Source organism: Humulus lupulus, chromosome 1 (assembly GCF_963169125.1).
Source record: "Humulus lupulus chromosome 1, drHumLupu1.1, whole genome shotgun sequence".
NCBI classification, from domain to species: domain Eukaryota; kingdom Viridiplantae; phylum Streptophyta; class Magnoliopsida; order Rosales; family Cannabaceae; genus Humulus; species Humulus lupulus.
Window position 1 is genome coordinate 45,131,134 of NC_084793.1, and position 23,514 is coordinate 45,154,647.

General features: G+C 43.0%; 1 protein-coding gene across 1 annotated transcript; it reads right to left on the reverse strand.

Annotated features, from left to right (window-relative positions):
- Nucleotides 1-229: 229 nt before the first annotated feature.
- Nucleotides 230-766, reverse strand: LOC133814312 (secreted RxLR effector protein 161-like). Its single transcript, XM_062247294.1, has one exon. The coding sequence runs from the start codon at nt 764-766 to the stop codon at nt 230-232; it is 537 nt and encodes a 178-aa protein (XP_062103278.1).
- Nucleotides 767-23,514: the final 22,748 nt, after the last annotated feature.

Sequence of the window (23,514 nt, forward strand, 5' to 3'; positions counted from 1 at the left end):
GAAAGATCTACACAAATTCCACCTATTTTCTTCAAATCCTAGCTTCAGCAAAGTTGTCTTTGACTCCAATAGTGGACCATAAAACCCTTACTTAGTTACTAAGGTTAAGCAAATCCAAGCAATGCCTGAATTCGCCTACAGATAGCACCTTAGTACCAATGTCAGCAGGATTTTCTTCTGTCTTCACCTTTTCCAGCTGAACTACTTCCTCTTCAATCTTCTCTCTAATCTAGAATAGTCTAATATCGATGTGCTTGGTTTTCTCATGGTAAACTGGGTTCTTGCATAGATGAATCGATGATTGACTATCTGAGTACACAGTAGCTTTGCCTTTGAGAAGTTTTAGCTCCTTTAAGATTCCTTGTAACCAAATTGCCTCTGTGAATGCTTCGGTAGTGGCCATGAACTCATCTTCAGTTGTTGATAGTGACACCACTGACTGTAATTGGGACTTCCAACACATGCAATCTCCATTTGATGTGAATACATATGAATTAGTTGACCTCATTGTATCCTTAGTTGCTGCATAGTCTGCATCTACAAAACCTTCAAGTGTAACTTTCTGATCCATCTGCTTGTATCTCAGTCCCATCTCAGTAGTTCCCTTTAGATATCTAAGTAGCCACTTAAGAGCATTCCAATGCTCTAATCTGGGATTGGACATAAACCTGCTAAGAATGCTTAGAGCATGTGCTATGTCTGGTCTAGTGTTGACCATGATGTACATTAAACACCCTAGTGCCATAGCATAAGGGACTTTTGCCATTTCCTTTGTCTCCTCAATTGTCTTTGGACTTTGATCTTTTGAAAGTACAAATTATCCTCCCAGAGGTACTGAAACACTCTTTGAATCCTGCATGTTGAATCTCTGAAGTACCCTCTGAATATAACTTGCTTGTTTAATATTCAGAATCCCATCTTTTATGTTCCTTGTCACTTCTATCCCAAGTATCTTTTGAACATGCCCGAGCTCTTTCATTTCAAATTCCTCTTTAAGCTTGTCTTTGATTCCCTTTATCACTGTTTTGTCTTTGCCCATGATGAGCATATCATCTACATACAGCAGTAAAAATACTCTTGTTGATTCCTCAAGATGCTTATAGTACAAGCAGTGATCAAATTTTGATCTTGTGAAACCAATTTCCTGAACATAATTGTTGAATCTCTTGTTCCATTGTCGTGGAGATTATTTAAGGCCATACAAGGACCTTTTCAGTTTGCATACAAGCTCATTTCCCTCTTGTTCCACCTGAAATCTAGGTGGTGGATGCATGTAGACCTCTTCTTCCAAATAACCATTTAGAAATGTTGTTTTTACATCTAGCAGCTCTACCTCCAGATCTTGTTGAGTAGCCATAGATAACATCAGTCTTATGGTTTTATACTTTACTACAGGTGAGAACACATCAGTGTAATCAATTCCTTCCACCTGAGTAAAGCCTTTAGCCACTAACCTGACCTTAAATCTCATTGGTTCTATCATGTGTTACTCCTTCCTTTACTTTAAAAATCCACTTGCAAGCTATCACCTTCTTGTTATCTGGTTTTTCCACCAATACCCATGTGTCATTTCTGTTCAGAGAGTCCACCTCTTCTTTTATAGCTTGATTCCACTCCTTCTTGTATTTTCCTAAAGTAGCTTCTTCTATGCTTAATGGTTCTGGTATGTCATCTGTTTGAACTATAGCTAAAGCATAGGCTATCAGGTCTGCCTCAGCATATCTTGCAGGTGGGTGAATTTCTCTTCTCACACGATCCCTTGCTAGCTTATATCATGTTAAATCTGTGGACTGGTCTGATTGATCTTGAGCATAATCTTCACTTGGTGTGTTGCTTTGCTCATTTTCTGGTTCATATCCTTTCAATTTTATCTCAAACTCTGTCAAGTCATCATTCTTTTTCAATGCACCTGCCCATAAACATCACGACCTTTCTCGGCTTTCAAGTGAGGAAAATCATATTCATTAAACACTACATTTCTTGAAATTATGACCTTAGGTCTACCATTTTGATTCAAACAAATCCTATATCCTTTTGTGCCTAAAGGGTATCCAAGAAAATTTCTCTTAATGGGTCTAACATCTAGTTTGTCCTCTGTTTGGTGTGCATATGTTGCACAACCAAAAACTCTCAAGTGTTTAAGACTAGGAGGGTTGCCATACCACATTTCATATGGGGTCTTAAGCTCTATAACATGTTTTGGGCTTTTATTTATAAGATAACTAGCAGTTGTTAAAGCCTCTCCCCAATATGACTTCCCTAGACCAGAAATAATAAGCAAACATCTCACTTTATTCAATAAGGTTATATTCATGCGTTCAGCCACTCCATTCTGTTGTGAGGTTCTAACTACAGTTCTGTGCCTTGTGATTCCATACTCATTACATAGATCATCAAACTCATTATTTATGAATTCTAATCCATTGTCAGTTTAAGTGCCTTAAGTTTAAGATTTGTTTGATTTTCTACCTGGTTTTTCCAAATTTTAAACTTCTCTAGACACTCATCTTTAGTCTTAAGAAAATATGTCCAAACACATCTACTAAAATCATCTATAATGGATAAGAAATAAAACTTACCAGAATGAGTCGAAACTCTACTTGGCCCCCACAAATCTGCATGAACATACTCCAAAACCTTCTTTGTATTGTATGTAGCAGTTGTGAATTTAATCTTGTATTGCTTTCCAAATACACATGCTTCACAGAAGGGTAATGCACAAGTCTTCAACTTGTCTATGCTCCCTTGTTTGTGAAGCTCTCTCAGCCCCTGCTCACTAATATGTCCCATCCGTTGGTGCCACAAATGCATCTCACTTTCCTGAGTCTTAACAACAGATGTTTCAGCAATGGCTACAGTTTCTCCTTCTAGTACATACAGTCCATTGATTCTCTTTCCTTTCATGATTAGTAAAGATCCGTTTGTGATCTTTGGGTTCCCATTCAAAGATTTGTAGCCATATCCTTCTTCTTCAAGAGCTCCCAAGGATATTAAATTCCTTCTCAGTTCGGGTATGTGTCTCACATTGTTGAGCACTTTCACCTCTCCATTGAACTGTCGAATTGCCACCTTTCCTAGACCAATTACCCTACAAGAAACATCATTTCCCATTAGTACTCTACCACCATTAGTTTCTTTATAATCAAAAAATTAATCTAAGTTAGGACATATATGGTAAGTGCATCCTGAATCAAGGATCCACTCTTTGATATCTGATTTCTCAGATATTGAGAAAAGTTCTCCTCCTGATGAGCAGTCATCTTTGGTTTCTGCTACAGCTGCAGAATCATTATGAGACTTCATTCCTTGCTGGTGTTTGTTTTCATTATGAAATTGATTGTAGATTGGTCTTCTCTGGTCCTGGTTTGATCTGGACCCTTGTTGATTTCTTAAAAGATTGCAAAATCTCCTAATATGTCCAGTTTTCCCACAATGATAACACTGTCTTGAGTCTTTCCCTCTTGACTTCGACCTTGAATGGTGTGATTGATTTCCTCTGGATGAGCCTCTCTTTGGATTTCTTCCTCGAACAAAGTAAGTCTCATCTCTCCTAGTTTCTTTCTCAAGTTGTAACTTAAACTCCTTCATCTTTAAAGCTCCAAGAACATCCTCCAAAGCAATCACATCTCTGCCATACTTTATTGCTGCTTTGACTTCTTGATAGGCAATTGGTAATGATCTAAGTAAGATAATTGCTTGACTTTCTTCATCTATCTTAAGTTCAATATTAGCCAAACCAACAATAATCTCATTAAATTTATCAATATTTTCATCTAAAGAAATAGAGGAGTTCATTCTAAATCCATATAATCTTTCAAGAAGATTTATTTTGTTCGAAATGGATGGCTTCAGGTACAATTGTTCCAGCTTGTCCCAAAGACCCTTTGCAGTCTTTTCTGAGGTTAATTTCCTTCTTACTCCATTGGAAAGATAAATGATGATCGTGTAATAAGCCATCTCCTCCATTTCAGCGATTTCTTTTGGTTTCTTCTCTGGAAAAAGCTTTTGATCTCCGAGCACTTTAGCCACCTTTTGATGCACTAAGATACCTTTTAAACTCTCTCCATAAGGCAAAATCATTGGTGCCATCGAATTTTTCCAGTTCAAACTTTGCCATTGTTGACATACTTTCTTGATTGTGTTCTTGAAAAATTCTTTATGCGGAAGCTTTGAATCTTGATCTCTCCTCTTGATCGTAGAACCTGGCTCTGATTTTGTAGGAAAACTCTTATGTTTTCTGTGGTCAAGATTCTTAGAATTTAATCAACAATGACATAAACAATTGCAATAACTAATATATCAGATTAGTTATAAAGGAAAGGTTAGTAATCAAAAGTTAAATGCAGAAAAATATAAGGAAGAACACCCAGAAATTTTATACAGGTTCGAACCAAATCAATCTGGCCTACATCCTGTTTGATCCACTATCATCATCATCAATTGATGTAATCTCTTAATACAATTACAGTTGAGAATAAGCACTTCTAGAACTCCCAAGAACCTTTCTCTCTCTAAGGTTCTAATTTCAAACACTTTCTAACAGTTGTGTTTTTCTCTCAGTCCTCACAACACACACGCTCAAATTCTCTTTCTCTATATTCTCTCTTTCTCTCAATACAACTTATCTCCTCTTCCTTAAAAAATGAAAGACAACAATATATATATATAGGCTGCCAAGTTAGTTGACAGCTAATACAGTTAGGTTAGTTAGGATTTGTAGGAAAGATCTCCAAACCTATCATAAAAAAAATTAAAATAAAAATATTTGAAAAAAAAAGTCATTACACTATACTTAGAAATCTAAATGAGATATAGAATATATTAAGTATTAAGAATAGTAAACACTAATAACATAGAATACATTATTTATACTTAAAAAATTAATAAGAATATAATATAATGTATTAAAGATTCTAAATTCAAATTTGATATATTATATATCTATGCTTGTTTAAATTAATTAATATATACACTATAATGTATTAAAGATTGTAAATACTATACGATACATTATATATTTATGTTGTACCCTAAAAATAAGCGTGGATTCAATCACTCAGCTAGGGGTACAACTAGCAGATAAACACGTGGAAAAAGCAGGCGAGTAGAACATCTAGCTAATATTGATGTGAGCAGCTCGAGTTAGGACTTGGTAGTGCGACATGCAGATAATCTCCAGATTGTCTCGCAGGAAAACAATCCAGTTCGAGACATGTAATGGCCAGATCACCTTTAGGGTGCTCTGAACTAAAGTTCGTACACTCTTCGATTACCAGCTCGATGAAGACATTTAGCTCGTGGAAACCTGGTCATGACACCGAGTGAAGGATCCCGAAAGACTTGGAGGTTCTTTATACACTTCTTAATGCCCATGTTGTATTACATATTTATTGCCCGATATGACATGAGTAATTTCCATAGGCAATCGTATCCCTATGTAAATGTAAATTATCTTGAATAATTGTTTACCATATTTATACACACGATTACCCAAACCTGTCCAGGAATATCCACTATACATATCAAGGATAATGGATAGGAAAAGGGACTACGTTTTGTAATACAAAAACCCTGCAGAAATTGTGAGAGAATAATAATATTGTCTCGTGGACTAGGTGGATTTTAACCACTGAACCACGTAAAATTGTGAGTGTGATAAGTTTTTCATATAATTCATTACAAAAGAGCACTAATAACTTTCTTATTGGATGTCTTAATCTACTGTTGGAGAAAAACCGCGTCAACAATTTGGTGCTTTCGTTGAGAGTTCATTAGTGCTTAATCCTTTACAAGTTTCATTCAACATTCATCACGGTGGTCATCCGATCAATGCACGACAATGAAATGGACCAGCCTGGTGACCAAGAGGCACATCATACGGTCGTTCCCACTAGAACAGGCCCCGACGTTCAGCAATGCCCTGGAAAGCTACAGGTAAGCCAAGACGATACTGAGAGTTTAACATCACGCCCACCAAATCCTAATCCAAGAAATCTAACAACCATCGAGATGGAGAATGCCCAATTAAGGAGCCATATCGCTTAGGCTAATAGGCAGATTGAAGAGGTCTTGGCTCGGTTACCCCTCTAGCAACCAATGTCAATGTCGAAAAGAGCCAAGTGGGTCCCATAGATCCCACAGGAATAACCGACCTAATCCTAGTCGTTCTATCAGAACCGCAACTCCGAGCTCTGTACCTTCAGAGCGAAATCAGCAGACTTCTCAACTTGTTAATCATCACAAGAACAACCATCCCCATATTAGTCGATCGGTCAGAACTGCGACCCCCAGCTCCGTGCCTTCCGAATAGATTCCAAGGAATGTTCACAACAACCAGACAAGGCGAGCTAGGAAAAATTCACGGAGACAAAACGCCCCAGTGAATCCACCTGCGTCGTGATCAGAACCACAAGCACAGAGGACTCGGGAGATCGAGGTAGAATCAAGATGGGTTAATTTAGTCCAACTTGATGGGACAAGGATAGCCTTGCTGATAAGACACCCACCATCATCGGTTAGACATCCAACACCACTGCGCCCATAGAGAGACGCTCCAGATCATGGGAATAGCAGGAGAAATCCTCCCCCATGAGTGGACATCTACGTCCCACAAGCTCGCACTGATAATCCAGGTCCTCAATCTCAGCCGCGGGTCGTAAGTTTTGCTAATGGAAGTTACTAGACGGGGAGCCAGCGTGGAGGCAGGTCTAAAAGAGACCTGAGAAATCATCTGAGTTCCGCACAAAGTCCTCATTCTGATCCACATCCTGACCTGCGTGACCATCTAAATTCATAAAGGAGGTATCCAGCTCGCAATGATGATATGATTTATACTCAGCATGGGGGAGGTCCATCTATCGTGCGAGACAATGGGAATGTCCCACCTAACCAAGCTCGAACTTGGAGGGAAAACAACCCATCAAACGTGTACAATAGGATGGGGCTGGCGACCAGCCTCTAACTAACCTAGAGACCAAAGATCCAACCCTCGAGCGACTAACCTTGATGGAGGAGCAGATGACGAAGCTTTTATCTGGAAAAGGAATTGATGATTGTGATTCTGATGAGGAGCTCAAGCCTTTCGCCCCAAACATTGCAGCAGCTCTGCATCCTATTGGCTTTAGGATGCCGAACATGCCTGCATTTGATGGAAACTCAGATCCTATGTTCAATACGTTGATGATGGCCCACTATGTTGGGTTTGACCTAAGATGTATTTTGTTCCCTACAACTCTGACCGGACCTGCCAGACAGTAGTTCAATAAATACAAAAGACATTCGATCATCTTGTGGAAGAAGTTGTCTTCCGAGTTTAAGAGAGTGTTTCGAGCTTCAAAGGAAATGCGCGTAGAGGCCGAATCATTGGCCAACATAAAACAACAACCTGGTGAGTCCTTGAAAGCATATCTGAGCAGGTTTACCAACGTTGTAGCACGAGCTAGAGATGTTGATGATAGCTTCAAGCTCATGGAAATGAGAATGGAATCTTGGTAGGATGCGATTTATGGCAGGAGCTCTAGCAAAAATGAGTTAAAAGTGTAGATGAGTTCTTGGCCTGGGCTTGGGAATGGATAAACTTAGAAGAGGCACAGTCTGCTGTCGCAAGAACTAGCCAGATCCCCATTCAACCCGCTGGAGCGGTGACAGATGTTGCAGCTACGGCTCAACCTGTTACCCAGAATAACCAGGTGGGAAATGATAAGAGGAAAGAGAATAGTGAAGGCGACTAGAGCGACACAAAGAAGAACAAGCCCGGGGAAAAATTCAAGCCAATCTATGCCACCTACACTAACTTGACAGATACACGGGGGCATATTTTTTTGGCGAACTCTAATCGCCTTCCGTGGAAGAAACCAGAGCCATTAAGGCAGCAGAGGGTGAAGAGAGATCCCTCTAAGTTTTGTCGATAATATAATGACATCGACCGTAACACTAATGATTACCGACAATTGAAGGACAAGATCAAAATTCTCTTTCGGGCTGGATTGTTAGCTCAGTATGACAGAAACCAAGTCGTTCCCAATCAATCAACCAGGCAGAATTCTCGTCCAGCTTCAGAAACTCCGATAGGTCATTCTAGAGCTCAGACAAATTAGGGGAACCAAGTTGACCCTCCTCCAATAGTAGGAGGAGATATAACCACTATTTCCAGAGGACTTCATTTGGCGGGCACGAGTAGTGGGGCCCTAAAGAGGTATATACAGGAGCTGAACACTCACAACAACATTGAATTTATCCCGGAGCAACGATTATCAAAACAACAGCGGTTGGTAAAACAACCAATAATTTTCACGAAAGAGGACGCCAGCCACGGTTCAGTTCCCACATAATGACTCACTGGCGGTAACTGTTCAACTCGCCAACCGAAGGGTACGAAGGATATTGGTTGATAACAAGAGCTCAGTAAATGTGCTATTCCGGTCCACCCTAGAAAAGATGGGATTATCTGTAATCGATCTTAAGGCAACCTCAATGACATTGTATGGATTCTCAGATGAAGGAACAACAGCCATAGGGACTATCAAAATGGTGGTTACGCTAGGGATGATACGTGAGATGTTTCCAAAATACTTGAGTTCATCGTAATCGATTGTTCGGCTGCATATAACGCAATTTTGGGACGACCCGCGCTGATGATTTTTGAGGCCATCACCTCGATCTGACACCTGTCGATGAAGCTTCCCTTAACTTCAGGTATATGAACCGTGAGAGGAGATCAACTTGCTACCAAATAATGCTACACCATTTCCATGAAGGGAAAATCACAACCCGGGCAACAGGCAATGGTCATAGTCTAGGGAGGAGAGGAGCCCCGAGTAATGGAAGTTACCCATGGGGCGGAAGAACCTCTAGAAGGAAATAACAAGGTCGCCCAACATGACGACATTAATCCATGATTAGGCGAGGATAGGTCTGAGCTCCAGGTTCTACAGAGACTAAGATAGCACAGATTGTTTGTAAAGTTCAAGAAATGTGAGTTCTGGTTATCCCAGGTATCTTTCCTTGGGCACATTGTCAGTAAATAAGGGATTAAAGTAGATCCAGCCAAGATTGAGGCGGTCAGAGATTGGCCAAGGCCAAAGAATGCTTCTGAGGTTAGAAGTTTCCTTGGGTTGGCAGGTTATTACAGACGTTTCGTGGAAGGGTTCTCTAAGATTGCTACTTCGTTGACTGAGCTGACACGCCAGAATCAGAAGTTTGTGTGGTCAGACAGGTGTGAGAACAGCTTCCAGGATTTGAAATAGAGGTTGATTACAGCTCCAGTTCTGAGTCTTCCAACAGATTAGGAGAATTTTGTGATATACTGTGATGCCTCACATCAAGGTTTGGGTTGTGTCTTGATGTAGTCAGAGAAGGTGATTGCTTATGCTTCACGTCAGCTGAAGGAGTATGAACAGAGATATCCCACCCATGATTTGGAGTTGGCGGCTGTGGTCTTTGCTTTGAAGGTATGAAGATATTACCTTTATGGGGAGAAGTGTGAGATCTATACTAACCACAAGAGCTTGAAGTACTTCTTCACACAGAAAGACCTGAATATGACACAAAGGCATTGGATGGAGTTAGTAAAAGATTATGACTGTGAGATCTTATATCATCCAGGAATGGCCAACGTGGTCGTTGATGCTTTAAGCCAGAAGGGTCTAGGACAGATGTATAGTGCAAGGCTGATAGCCAGAGAGTTAGCAGAGGATATGACTAGAGCTGGGATAGAGTTGCTGGTGGTACAGTTGGCCAATATTATGCTACATTCTACACTATTGGAAAGAATCAAGGAGGGTCAGTTGGGTGATCCACAGCTGATCAAGATTAGAGAGGATGTTTTAGCTGGAGTGTCCAGAGATTATACAGTGTCTGAGATAAGCTTGTTGAGATACAAGGGTCGAATATGTGTTCTGTTAGACACTACTATGAGACGAGAGATTCTAGATGAATCTCATACTACACCTTATTCTTTGCATCCAGGCACCACGAAGATGTACCAGGATGTGAGATCATTGTATTGGTGGCATGGGATGAAGAGGGATGTAGTAGAGTATGTGGCTAAGTGTTTGACATGTCAACAGGTCAAGGCTGAGTATCAGAAGCCAGCAAGGTTATTGCAGCCTCTAGACATCCCAGAGTGGAAATAGGAAGACATCACGATGGATTTCGTGGTGGGGTGCCCAGGACTGTGGGTCAACATGATTCAGTATGGGTTATTGTGGATCGTTATACCAAGTTAGCTCACTTCTTACCAGTGAGGACTACATATACAGTTGACCAGTACACAGATCTCTATGTGAGAGAGATCGTGCGCCTCCATGGAGCACCGAGGTCGATCGTGTCAGATCGGGACCCTACTTTTACTTCTAAGTTCTAGGGGAGTTTACAGAAGGCCATAGGAACACAGTTGAAGTTCAGTACTGCTTATCATCCTCGGACAGATGGATAATCTGAGAAGACAATTTAGATATTAGAGGAGATGCTGTGAGCATGTGTGCTGGACTTTGGTGGATCCTGGAGTAAGTATATACCTTTGATTGAGTTTTCCTACAACAATAGTTATCAGTCGACCATTGGGGTGGCACCTTATGAGATGTTGTATGGTAGGAAATGCATATCTCCCATTCATTGGGATGAGAGGAGATACTTGGATCCTGAGGAAGTTCAGAGGACCAGTGAGGCCATTGAGAAGATTAGAGCTCGGATGCTCACTTCTCAAAGCAGACAAAAAAGTTATGCAGATCCCAAACGCAGGAACGTGGAGTTCCAGGTGGGAGACTATGTCTTCCTTAGAGTCTCGCCATGGAAATGGGTGAGAAGATTTGGGAAGAAGGACAAGCTGAGCCCTAGATATGTAGGTCCATTTGAGATCCTGGAGAGGATTGGTCAGGTGGCTTACAGGTTGGCCTTACCACCGGCATTGTCGGCCGTGCATAACATATTTCATGTTTCAGCTCTTCGAAGGTATGATTCTGATGTGACTCATGTTTTGAGTTGCGAAGATCTAGAGCTTGAGGCAGATCTCTCCTATGAGGAACAACCAGTTCCGATACTTGACAAAAAACACAAGGTCCTTAGGAATAAAATGATACCTTTGGTTAAGGTATTATGGAGGAACAACAAGGTCGAGGAAGCGACTTGGGAGCTGGAGTCAGATATGCAGAATCAGTATCTCGAGTTGCTCAGGTAAATTTCGTCCTCGAAATTTTTATAAGGAGGGGATAGTTGTAATGCCCCAAAATCCCTAATGAGGTTTTAATGGTCAGATTAGTAGGCTGGGAGGGCCATAATTGATTTATTATGCCATTAAATGATTATATGCATGTTTATGTGAATTATATTATTATATGATGATAAATGCATGCATGTGGTTCCATTTTTCGTTATAAGGGTATTTTGGTAATTTGGCCCGTTGAGGGCATATTTATATATTTTCATGCATGTTGGAGAATTGTTGATGGGGCCACATTAGAATGTGGATTTGTTCGAGCTATTCAACATGAGACGATCTTTGTATACTAGTTAGCGGTTTGGTCATAACGGGGTTCATTTCGGGGCTCGGGTGAGTCTCGGGGTAATTTGATGATTAGTGAATTACCAGGAATTAAAGGGTAATGGGATATGATTTATTAGCATTTGAGAATATTGGGAATAACAGGAATTTGAGGAAGTTAATTATGATTAACGGGATTAGAGAAGAAAGGACGGTTTTACCCTTGTTAGCCTTAAGAGGGAATTTAATGACCTAGGGGCATTTTGGTCATTTGACCAAGGATATATGTGAACTAGAGAAGGCTGTAGAAAACTTAAACCAAAACAGAGCTTCTTCATCTTCCTCTCCCGCTCATCATTTGTCCTTCTTCTTCCTTTGAATTTTTGAAGTTCCAATTGAGGATTCAAGCTAAGGAAGTAAGCCTTGCGGGTCTAGGAAGGTGTTCTACCATTGACGAGGATTCCATCTTTAGCTTGAGGTAAGATTCTAGCTATGGAAACTCTGGTTTTTACTCTGTTTTCATTTGATTTTCAGCTGGAATTTTGGAGTTGATAGTTGAGAATTCAAGGAAGTTTTTAGCAAAGATTGATTGGGTTTTGATGCCTAGGACTTGTAGAATGGGATCTTGGGTTCATTTGTGAGTTTAACTGAGGTTTGGAGTCAGTTTTTGAAGATTGGAAAGTGGAGAAGTCAAAGGGGAAAAACCAGGGCTGAATCACCCTAGTTCTAGAGCTACAACGATGTCCAGGGGGGCAGCGCTACCATGTTTTTCCAAGTTCCTATTTTGGGTACTTTTGAGGGTTTTTGGCTTGGGGGTTCAATTCCTAAGGCTCGGGATTGAATCTACTAACCGTTTGAGTATGATTCGAGGTCCCGGGAGTGAGGTTTAGGTCAAGAACCTTTTATTGTTGATTTTATTGATGGAGTTCCATATTTGGTTATGACTAGGTGACCGCTAAGGGATCGTTCTTTTATTATTTCATGCTCGAACCAGAGGTAAGAAAACTGCACCCAGTATGTGACATGCATGGTTATTAATGAGGCATGTTGAGTGCTCTAAATGTGGACATTGATTGCATTTTAAATGCTTAGTAATCTTTCTTACTTGTGAGTGGCATGACTTATTAGTCAGAATCGGCAATGGTGTCAGTATTGGCTGTGAAGCTGTGACTCATTAGTCAAGTTCGGCAATAGTACTTTTGTGCCCGCTCGTAGAAATCAGCTAAGTTTGTGACCTCCCTTTTGAGCATGTTATCCCAAAGCTTAGTGCCGAGGCGCACTCCGGCCATGATCGCCATCTTGAGTTCTCCCCTGGTCAGGCTTCCCACTTTAGCCGCCTCCATGTTGAACCTATGGATGTAGCTCTTCAAGCGCTCTCCTTCACCTTGCTTTATATTAGCGAGGCTAGTGTCGGGTAGGGTATAATCACGTACAGCATGTTGTTGTTGGAGAAATCCGTCAATTTTTTTTTCCATGACCTAATAGACCCTGGTCGGAGTCTTTTGAACCATTTTTAAGCAGGTCCTTTTAACGTGACAGCGAAGCAGTGGCACCTGGCCCTGCTATTAATTCCTCTCATTTTCATTAGGTCATTGAATGTGTCTAGATGGTATTTAGGGTCCGTATTTCCCACATAAGGGGTCATATGATGTTCTTTAAAGTTAGCCGGGAGTCGTTACAACTGGATTTCTCGCGTGAAGGGTGACTCGTAGTCGAACTCTTCATCAGTAATGTGCCCCTCAGACGTCGTGACGTTCTTGCTACGAAGGCTCCTCATCTCGATGTCTAGTTTCTGTCGCCTCATATTCAAGGAGCCCCTCAGCTCGGTAGGGTCGGCCTTTCCCTTTTCTCTACCCTTCGAAGGGGCCACAAGAGGTGTTGTCCTTAATTCTAACCTCCTACTATTGAGCTTTTCTCTTAGGTCAAGTGGCGCCTCCCTAGAGGTGACTTCGACTTCATTAGGAGGGTTAGCGTTGTTCTTCTGCTCTTGCATCTGGGGCTACTTCACCTTCTCAGGATGTTCACGCTACTTTGTCTGAGGGGTATTACTGGTGGAGAGCCGAGTCCTCCCATCATCCACAGGAACCGTGGTTTCTCCACCCTTTGGGCCTTTTTCCTTTCATCTAGGAAGGGGCACATTTGATTTTCCTTGTAGCAGGTCGTTCAACACCTCTTGCATGTTCTCTAAGGTGGTTTCTAGCCTTTGGTTCTTCTGGTGCAGTTCGCGTATCTCCTCTTCATAAAATCGAGATCTAGAACTTGAGCTCACTGAATGTGTTGACGCCGTTTTTCGTCAACAATGAAATAAGAGCACAAAAACAATAAGTAGCTATGGCCAGAAAAATACGATAAAACAAATGGGATTTTTTACGTGGTTCAGCAGTTAACTCTGCCTAGTCCACGAGTCTTTTTTATTAGCACTTAAGATGATTTCTGGAAATTCTTTAAGAATGAATTCTCCAGAGTTTCTCCCAAGATTAAAAAAATTTGATCCCTTTCAATGGTGCAAATCTTCTCTATTTATAGAGGAGATTTCATAATACTATCCCACACATTTCGGGAAGTTATTCTGTATATGTAAATAAATTTAATGGCATTAAAAGCCTGTAACTCCTATATACAAGGAAACGTCCCCTGAAGACCAGGGGACGTATAACTGAATAATAAATACCCCTTTATTATAGGGGATTTACAACAATGAATGTAGACTGCGTCTCTCCAAAATGATTCACTAAGATATTCAAAGTTATCAATCTACATCGTCAGTGCCGTGTTCACCCAGGTCTCTTAATGACTTTCGAGTTGTAGCATTTTCCCCGAGATCTTGGGCTTCGAGCTCACACTTATGTCAGGCTCGGAACCCCTGATCTGAGGTCATCCGAGAATAGACGTACTTCGATGTCTGTCTTTCGAGCTTGTGAGGGTTTCGAGGCTACCATCTTCGAGGTTGCCCCCTGCTTTGTAGGTTCGGTGCCTAGGTTGCGGACACGTGTTCCAGACATTACGAGCCCATTCCTGACGAATCCAGCTTTCGAGATCACAATTCTTAAGGCTCGAAATCTAGGTGTAACATTTTGCCCCCTCAAAAGTATTTGTTCGAATCCTATGAGAAGGAAACTTTTGAACTACTTTCTTCGGGAACCGCACCGTCACACATACTTGAGGGTGGACGCGTGTCAGTTGGGTACTGCTTATCCAAGGTACTCGAGTACCTTGGAAATCCGCCCACGATCGTTCGCCTGCCACCTTTTCGGTGCCATCTTGTCATTTGTCCCTAACCGTCAGATTTTATAAGGATTCTGGCCAATGGCTCAGATTAATCCCTTTTTTATCACTTTTTACTATCTATATATAAGGCCCTGGACATCTTCTTCCTCTTATTTTACACTCATCAGAGAAAAAAGAAGAGACAAAACCAGAAGCCATTCCAGAGAGCTTTTAGTTTTTGCATGTTTTCCCAGCCGAGGAAACAAAGGACCGCCAGCCTGTTCGAAACTGTAAGATTATACCTGCAGCCTCTCCTTCAATCAACGATTTCTCTGCAATCGCCATCATTGTGTAAGTATCTGATTATCTTTTCGTTTTCCTTTATGCCGGTTTCTGTCTGTGTTGTTCTTTTATTTTTGGGAATGCACTGGTTTATTTTTTAGTTTGACATGCTAGGAGGCTCTGGCCGATAGTCATTTAAGTTTAAGTTTCTACGCTAGGTTTAAGTCACTGGTTCTAAATCCAGTTTTGATGTAGAACAAGCTCAAACAAGGTCTCTTTTTTCTGGGTTTTCAAAATTTAAAAGACATATCTTGCACACCAAGATATCGGGTACAAAATCTTGGTTTTAAAGAATGCACGATACCCAAGACTACCATTTCTGAATAACTGTCATCTTTTTCCCTGATATTTCGGGATTCTCAAAAATTAGATCCGCTCCCCTCCTTTTTCTCGTAGAATACACGTTCTGACCCTTAATCGGGTTTCCAGGATCGAGCTCGGCTCGTACCCAAGAACTTTCCGAGCTTGTCTTGCCAAGCTTGTAATTCTTGAATCCTTGCATGCATGGCCCTCTCCATTTTTTCTTTCTTGCTGGATGTCACAAAATCTGGAAAGACGGTGGGGGTCGCTACTGGCAGTTCTGTATTCGCCAAAAACTCTGAGCCCAGAATTGCTGTTTGCTCAGAACCAACGTCTGATTCATGAATACGATCTCTCGCGCGAACAGGAAGAAACCCGAGCTCACTATCGCCGCCAAATCGTCGAGGTCATAGAAAAGAAGAGGTGAATCCTTCGAGAGGCTCTTTATCCGAAAACTGATTTACGGCCCAGGCCGATCCCCCTCGACCCTAGGCTAAAAGTGACCATCGCGTACAACCCGGGAGAGCTTCAATTCTCACTAATGGGGGAGCCCTTTACCTCGCAGCCGAGGAGGGAGTTCTTCGAGGCCGAGCACTACTGGAGCTCGGTTACCTCACTAGGTCAGATAAATGATATCCTGGCCTTCCATGGTCTCAGACTATCCGGCTCCTTGAGGTGCCGAGCTCCTACCTCACAAGAGTGAAGCTGTCGCGCCCCAGGAGATGGAAATCCTGATAACAAGCTGAGGTATACGGCTTGGAGCCAGGAGCATATGAAGGCAGGAGCGTTACTGCCTTTGAAGTCTTTCTTCAAGGACTTCACGGACTTCGTTGGGCTGGCTCCATTCCAGCTCAACACCAATTCGTACAGGGTTCTGTCTGCCCTAAAGTCAATTTACAACGAGCTGAAGTGGGAAGGACCCACGCCAGAAGAGATCTTGTATCTCTTTTGTTTGAAAAGTAATCCCTCCCGAGCTCGGGGAGGAGATGGCTTCTATTACCTCTCGAGCTACCCAAAGGAGAAAAAGATGTTTGAGGATCTTCCCAACCATCCTCCTGATTTTAAGAAGGCCTTCTTTTGGACGGATGGCCTGTCTCCATCACGATGTTATTCCTTCAGGCGGATCCGTAAGTACCCCATCTTCCTTTATCTCTGTGTTCGAACTTTTATCGATATGCTTGCACTTAGTTGAGTTGTATTTTATTTTCCAGCCGACTATCATCGCCTTACTCCTTCTGACGAGATGAAGGGGCGTAGGGAGACCCTGCTTCAACTTCCTTATGGCAGGAGATCATTCTCATACCTTTTGCATGAAGGTAAACTTCGAGCTTGCGGGCTCTTGGAAGATGGCCAGTCCACCTCAGACTGGTCTAACAAAAAATACGAGCGTTGGGATCTCGTGCCCTTGCCAACAGGCGCTCTTCCCCCGAGAAGAGAGGTGAGGCCCCCGCCTCCAATTCGCCGGAGGAGCCCACAATCAGGGAATGAGGCCAATGACGAAGCCTCGAGCTCGGGCTCAGATGATCAAGGTACAGTCATCCTAAGCTCGAAAATGTGGTCCCCCACCTTACTAAAACACAAACCCGATAGGTTAGTGTTGTGCCAGGACGATAGGAACCACTTCTATGTGTGGACTTGGGTAGATGAACGGGTTCATAGGTTCGATAGCTGGCTCGGGTAATACGATACTATGTATAGCCTGAACGAGGTATGGAATGGAATAGTCGTCCAATACGGAACCAATGATTATAGGGACCTTTCGAGGTTGACATCCACATATAGGGAAGGTACTCCCCTCGCCTCTTCTGAAGATGGGGGAATTTCATGGTCTCCGAGCTCAAGCTCGGGGGAGAATTCCAGTTAGGTCTTTCTCCACTTGGTTTTTTTTTTTTTTTTATATCTTCCAAGTTTGTTAGTACTATGCTTAACCTCGATTGGAACTGTGCAGGTACTATGGATTCCGACCTCGACAATATCCTCGAGAGTGGCGGTGCCAAGAGGAGCAAACGCCCCAGGGGGTCGCGAAAGGTTGACCGGCCTGCCAAGGTCCTTAAGAGGACCGAGAAGACACCTGCTCCCCCGGCTCCGCCTGCCACGAGCTCCACTGTGGTGCCGACTTCACAGGTCGGTGCCTCCGTTATGGCCGAGCCTCAACCTCCTGTAGTGGTTCACCCGACACTCGGTCCACCTCCCAAAAAGCCTTCTGCTTCTCTAACTCATAAGCTGTCGGTTTCTACTCATGTTGAGGAGTATGTAATTGACAATGCTGCTGGATCCCATGGGGCTACGCTGGCTTCGGACGTCTTGTCCCGAGTGGGCCAGAGTTTTAGTAGTTTTGACACTCCCCAATGGCAATTTTTGAACAACGCCCGAGACTGCACCGCCCTCTACGAGAAGAGTATCGAGCTTGCCGCCGCGGTAACTTTCCTTCCCCCCTTTTCTTTTTCTTAGTAATATTTATAGACGGTCCGAGTGTTAATGATGATTTTTTTTTTGTGTCAGACTCTTGCTGTTTCTGCCCAGCTCAACTATAAGTTGAACAACAAGATCCATTCGAGCAAGTCCTATGCTCAGGAGGCGAAGGATCTTCAGCTCAAAGTGAGTGATGACCTGAAGGTAGCAAATGCAAAGCTTGAGGCAGGAGCCGAGGAGCTTAAGGCCAAAGCATATGAGCTTGAGAAGCTGAATACTAGGCTCGCGGAGCTTGAGAAGGAGAATGCCAGGCTCGCGGAGCTTGAGAAGGAGAACACTCAGCTCCAAGAGGCTAACAAAAAGCTCGAAGAAGACCAGGCCGCCACTTTTGATATAATTGAGGGTGAAAAGGCTCGCCTCCTTACCGAGTATAAAGAGAAGAAGGAACAGGTGGTTGATTTGTCCATGTACAGAATGTGGGCCAATAACAAAGACCTCGATACCAGCTTCCTAGGCCCTCTTGAGGCAAAGCTCCTAGATAAGTGCAATGCTCGGCTTGAGGCAGAGGAGGCTGCTCGGGAGGCCGCCATCGAGGTTGCTCAGAAGGATAGTCATGCTATTCGTCCTGAGGGGTCTAGTGCCACTGATGCTGAGAAGGCCAAGGAGACTGCTCCTTCTTGAATCTCATCTCGGGGCTGCGTCCCTTTATTTTTGTAATAGTTTTATTTTATGCCCGTAGGGCTGATACAATTTCTTTTTTCTTTTAATATCCATGCTTTTCATTTCTTGGTTTGAAATATTTTGCACATTCTATATTAAAGAATCGCGTATGTTTATTTATTCGTATAAACATAGTTAGGATTTAGGCTCGAATCTCAATGCATTCATGCACAGTTTGCTCGAATTATCCGCTTCCGATCTCGTTTTTCATCAAGGTCGGATATTACTTTAACCATGAACCCGAAAGTACTTGTATGGTGTGTAATGCAAACGGTTTAGTTATATCTTTTTGCTTAGTTACTTTTTCTCGTCCCCGGTTATCTCTCCGAGGTTATGAGTTTGAAACTATTTTTTTTTTAGAAGATACTCCAGCCTCGTTCTCAACTTATCTCGAAGTAGGTTTATGTTCCAACTTATCGTCGATTAGTTCTAGCTAGTTTGCTCCAAACCTTTTAAGGTCGTGTTTGGTTTGTAATCCATACACTCATATTTTTAACTTAGTTCGCATATTTGGTTACATACAAACGTATTTATCTTTTGATAATTTGGTTACATCCAAACTATGTAAGCTCGCGCGTCTGGTTACATCCAAACACTTGTACGTTTTTGATAATCGGTTATATCCAAATTACCTTAGCTCGCGCACTTGGTTATATCCAAACACTTGCGTGTATTTTGTATATGTTACTTTATTTTTCAAGCTGGTGGTATTTATATATACCAATAATGCCCCCTTAATATCCTATGAATGTGATCATAGGTTATTAGATTAAGAGAGATTGCAAAAATAAACCATATCAGACGAAATAAATCTTTATTTGATAAAATCCAAAAGTAGGCAAAATAATACAGATAAACAAGCATGGTTACAGGTAACACCCTTCCTACACTATTGATAGTAAGGTCTTAGGTGTTCGCCATTCCATGCTCGTGGTACCAGGCTCCCATCCAATCTCGCTAGCTTGTAGACACCGGGTCGGATGACTGACTCTATCTGGTAGGGTCCTTCCCAATTTGGTCTGAGCACGCCAGCTGCTGGATCTCACGTTGCCAAAAATACACGCCTTAGCACCAGATCTTCCACACCGAACTTTCGATCTCGAACTCTCTTGTTGAAGTACCTGGTAGCTCGTTGCTGGTAGGCAGCGTTCCTCAACTAAGCTTCGTTTCTTCTTTCTTCGATCAAGTCTAAGGTTTCTTCGAGCTGAGCAGGGTTCAAGCTTTGGTCATAAATGTGAGTTCGCATTGTTGGGATTTCGACCTCGATAGGCAACATAGCTTCACAACCGTATGCTAAAGAGAATGGGGTATGTCCCGTTGATGTTCGAGTTGTAGTCCTATATCCCCATAGGACTTGGGGAAACTCTTCGGGCTATCGTCCCTTTGCTTCCTCCAACTTTTTCTTTAGCGAACTCTTGAGAGTTTTGTTTACAGCTTCAACCTGGCCATTCGCCTGAGGATGAGCTACTGATGAAAAACTCTTTATTATTCCATTCTTCTCGCAAAAGTTGGTGAACAAGTCGCTATCGAACTCGGTTCCATTGTCGGATACAATTTTCCTCGGCATCCCATATCGGCATATGATGTTCTTTACTACGAAGTCAAGGACCTTTTTGGAAGTTATTGTTGCCAACGGTTCAGCCTCCGCCCACTTTGTGAAGTAATCTACGGCAACTACAACATACTTCACACCGCCCTTGCCAGTTGGGAGAGAGCCTATGAGGTCGATTCCCCATACCGTGAATGGCCATGGGGAAGTCAACATGGTCAGCTCGGATGGTGGAGCTCGAGGAATCGTGGCGAATCTCTGGCATTTATCGCATTTCTTTACGTACTCGAAAGAATTTGATTTAATGGTAGGCCAGAAATAACCTTGGCGTATGATTTTCTTGGACAGGCTATGCCCCCCAGTATGGTCTCCACAGAACCCTTCATGAATTTCTTCAATGATCTTTTTGGCTTCGGGTGGAGTCACGCACCGAAGTAATGGCATGGAATATCCCCTTCTATACAGCTTTCCGTCCAAAATGGTGTAACGGGGAAGTTGATACATTAACTTTCGAGCCTGGTTCCGATCCTTTGGAAGGACTCCGGTCTCGAGATATTCGACTATCGGGGTCATCCACGTGGGCTCGGACTCAATCATATACACATCTTCCTCGTCCGGCTCGTTAATGCTAGGTGCCGAGAGGTGTTCTATGGGCACAACGTTTAGCTCATCATTCTCGGCGGAAGTAGCGAGCCGAGCTAAGGCATCTTCATTTGAGTTTTTCTCTCGAGGAACCTGTTCGATCACATAAAACTCGAAATGTTCCAATGCGGATTTTTCCTTCTCTAAGTAAGCTGCCATTTTCGTGCCACGAGCTTGGTATTCTCCCAAGATTTGATTAACCACAAGCTGGGAGTCACTGTAGCAATGTATTGCTTTAGCTTTGAGCTCTTTGGCTATACGAAGTCCCGCCAGTAAAGCCTCGTATTCGGCCTCGTTATTCGATGCCTTGAAGTCGAATCTTAAGGCAGAATGAAATCTCCTCCCTGCGGGGGTAATCAAAATGACCCCTGCCCCCGATCCATTTTCATTAGATGAACCATCGACGTAAAGTTTCCACAGCTCGTGGGCCGGGGTTATAACTTCATCGTTGGTCATGCCAGTACATTCCACTATAAAGTCTGCCAATGCCTGTGCCCTAATATTCGTCCTCGGGTGATAGGTGATCTCGAATTGTCTGAGTTCAATCGCCCATTTAAGAAGTCGACTTGAAGCCTCCAGTTTAGGCAAGACTTGCCTAAGTGGTTGATCAGTCAACACATGGATGGGGTGTGCCTGAAAGTAGGGTCGAAGTTTACGAGATGAATGAATTAAGCTGAGAGCCAGCTCATCCATCAAGGGGTATCTCGACTCTGCCCCCAGCAACCTTTTGCTGATGTAATAGACGGGTCTCTGTACCTTTTCTTCTTCTCGCACGAGCACTGCACTTATTGCGTGTTCGGTAGTGGAATGATATAAGTACAGTACTTCTCCTGTAACAGGTTTTGATAAGATGGGGGGTTCTGCGAGGTGCTTTTTAAGCTCCTGGAAGGTCAGCTTGCACTCCTCCGTCCATTCAAATTTCTTGCCTCCCCTCAAAAGGTTGAAAAACGGAAGACAACGGTTTGCAGATTTCGAAATAAACCTACTTAGTGTCGCCATCCTGCCGGTCAAACTTTGGACATCCTTGTGTCTTCGAGGTGAGGGCATGTCGATCAGGGCCCGGATCTTGTCAGGGTTGGCTTCTATTCCATGAGCGTTTACAATAAAGCCCAGGAATTTTCCTGATGATACCCCGAAGGTGCACTTCTGAGGATTTAGTTTCATGTTATACTTCTGGAGCACGCCAAAGCATTCTTCGAGGTCGTCAACATGGTTATCGTTAAGTTGAGACTTGACTAGCATGTCATCAACATAAACTTCCATGTTTTTCCTTATTTGCTTTGAAAACATCATATTCACGAGCCGCTGGTATGTGGCCCCAGCATTTTTGAGCCCGAATGGCATGACATTATAATAGTATAGCCCCTTATCCATTATGAAGCTCGTATGTTCCTGGTCGGGGGCATGCATGGGAATCTGGTTATATCCAGAATAGGCATCCATGAACGACATCAGTCCATGCCCCGCCGTGGCATCCACGAGCTGGTCAATCCTTGGTAAGGGAAAACAGTCCTTCGGACAAGCTTTGTTGAGGTCCGAATAGTCAATACAGGTTCGCCACATCCCATTAGGTTTTGGGACCAACACCGAATTGGCTACCCAGTCAGGGTAAAAAGCATCCCTAATGAATCGGTTTGCTTTTAACCTGTCGACCTCCTCCTTCAGTGCCTTCTTCCTGTCGTCATCCAGCTGTCTTCGCTTTTGTTGCTTCGGAGGGAAGCTTTTATCAATATTTAGCACGTGGCTTGCTATGTTCGGACTTATTCCTACCATGTCCGAATGTGACCATGCGAAGACATCCTGGTTTCTCTTCAAAAAGCAAATTAGTTGCTATTTGGTTTCTTCCTGGAGGTGTTTTCCACCCTTTACCTTTTTCGAGGGATCGGACTCTTCGAGCTGAATCTCTTCGAGCTCTTCTAAGGGTTCGAGGTCAACTTTCTCCTCAACCCTTGGATCGATTTCTTCATCAATCTCCAAGACCGTCTCGTCTTTACTTTGAACAATGACGGGTGCTTGTGCGCTCGTCTGTTTCTTTCCTCTTAAGGAAATGCTGTAGCATTCCCTTCCAGCTAACTGATCTCCCTTCAACGTCCCGATGCCACTGAGGGTCGGGAACTTAATGGCCAGATGCCTTACGGACGAGACTGCCCCCAGCCCAACTAGGGCGGGTCTCCCGAGCAGCACATTGTAGGCTGAAGGTAGATCTACTACTACGAACTCCATCATCTTGGTTGTTGAGACCGGGTAGTCTCCCAAGGTCACGGGGAGTTCAATGGATCCCATGCAGGCGGTTCCTTCTCCTGAAAGCCGTATAGCATAGTCGCACATGCTTTCAGGTCGCGAAGGGAGAGTCCCATCTTTTCAAGGGTTGCCTTATAGAGAATGTTAACTGAGCTCCCATTGTCTATGAGAACTCGGTACCTTTTTATTTGCTAGCTGGAGGGTGATGACCAGTGGATCATGGTGAGGAAACTGAACATGGGACGCGTCGTCCTCAGTGAAGGTTATTGGTTGGGATTCAATCTTTTGAATTTTCGGATCTCTAGGTTCGGGTTCATAAGGAAACCCATCCCCAGTCTTTAGCTTGTTCACATATCTTTTTTGGGCATTTCTGCCCATGCCCGTGGGATGAGGCCCTCCCGAGATGGTTATCACGTCTTCTCCATCAATTGGAGGGGGCCTATCTTCTTCCCTAGCTCGGGAATTTTTGTTTGGTGTGGGCTGTGGCGCAGCTGCTCTCTGGCTCGCGGACGCTTGATTAGTATTCTGGTTCTTGACATATTGTCTGAAATAACCTCTCGAGATCAATCCTTCGATCTCATCTTTCAGCTGTCGACATTCATCAGTAGTATGCCCGCTGTCT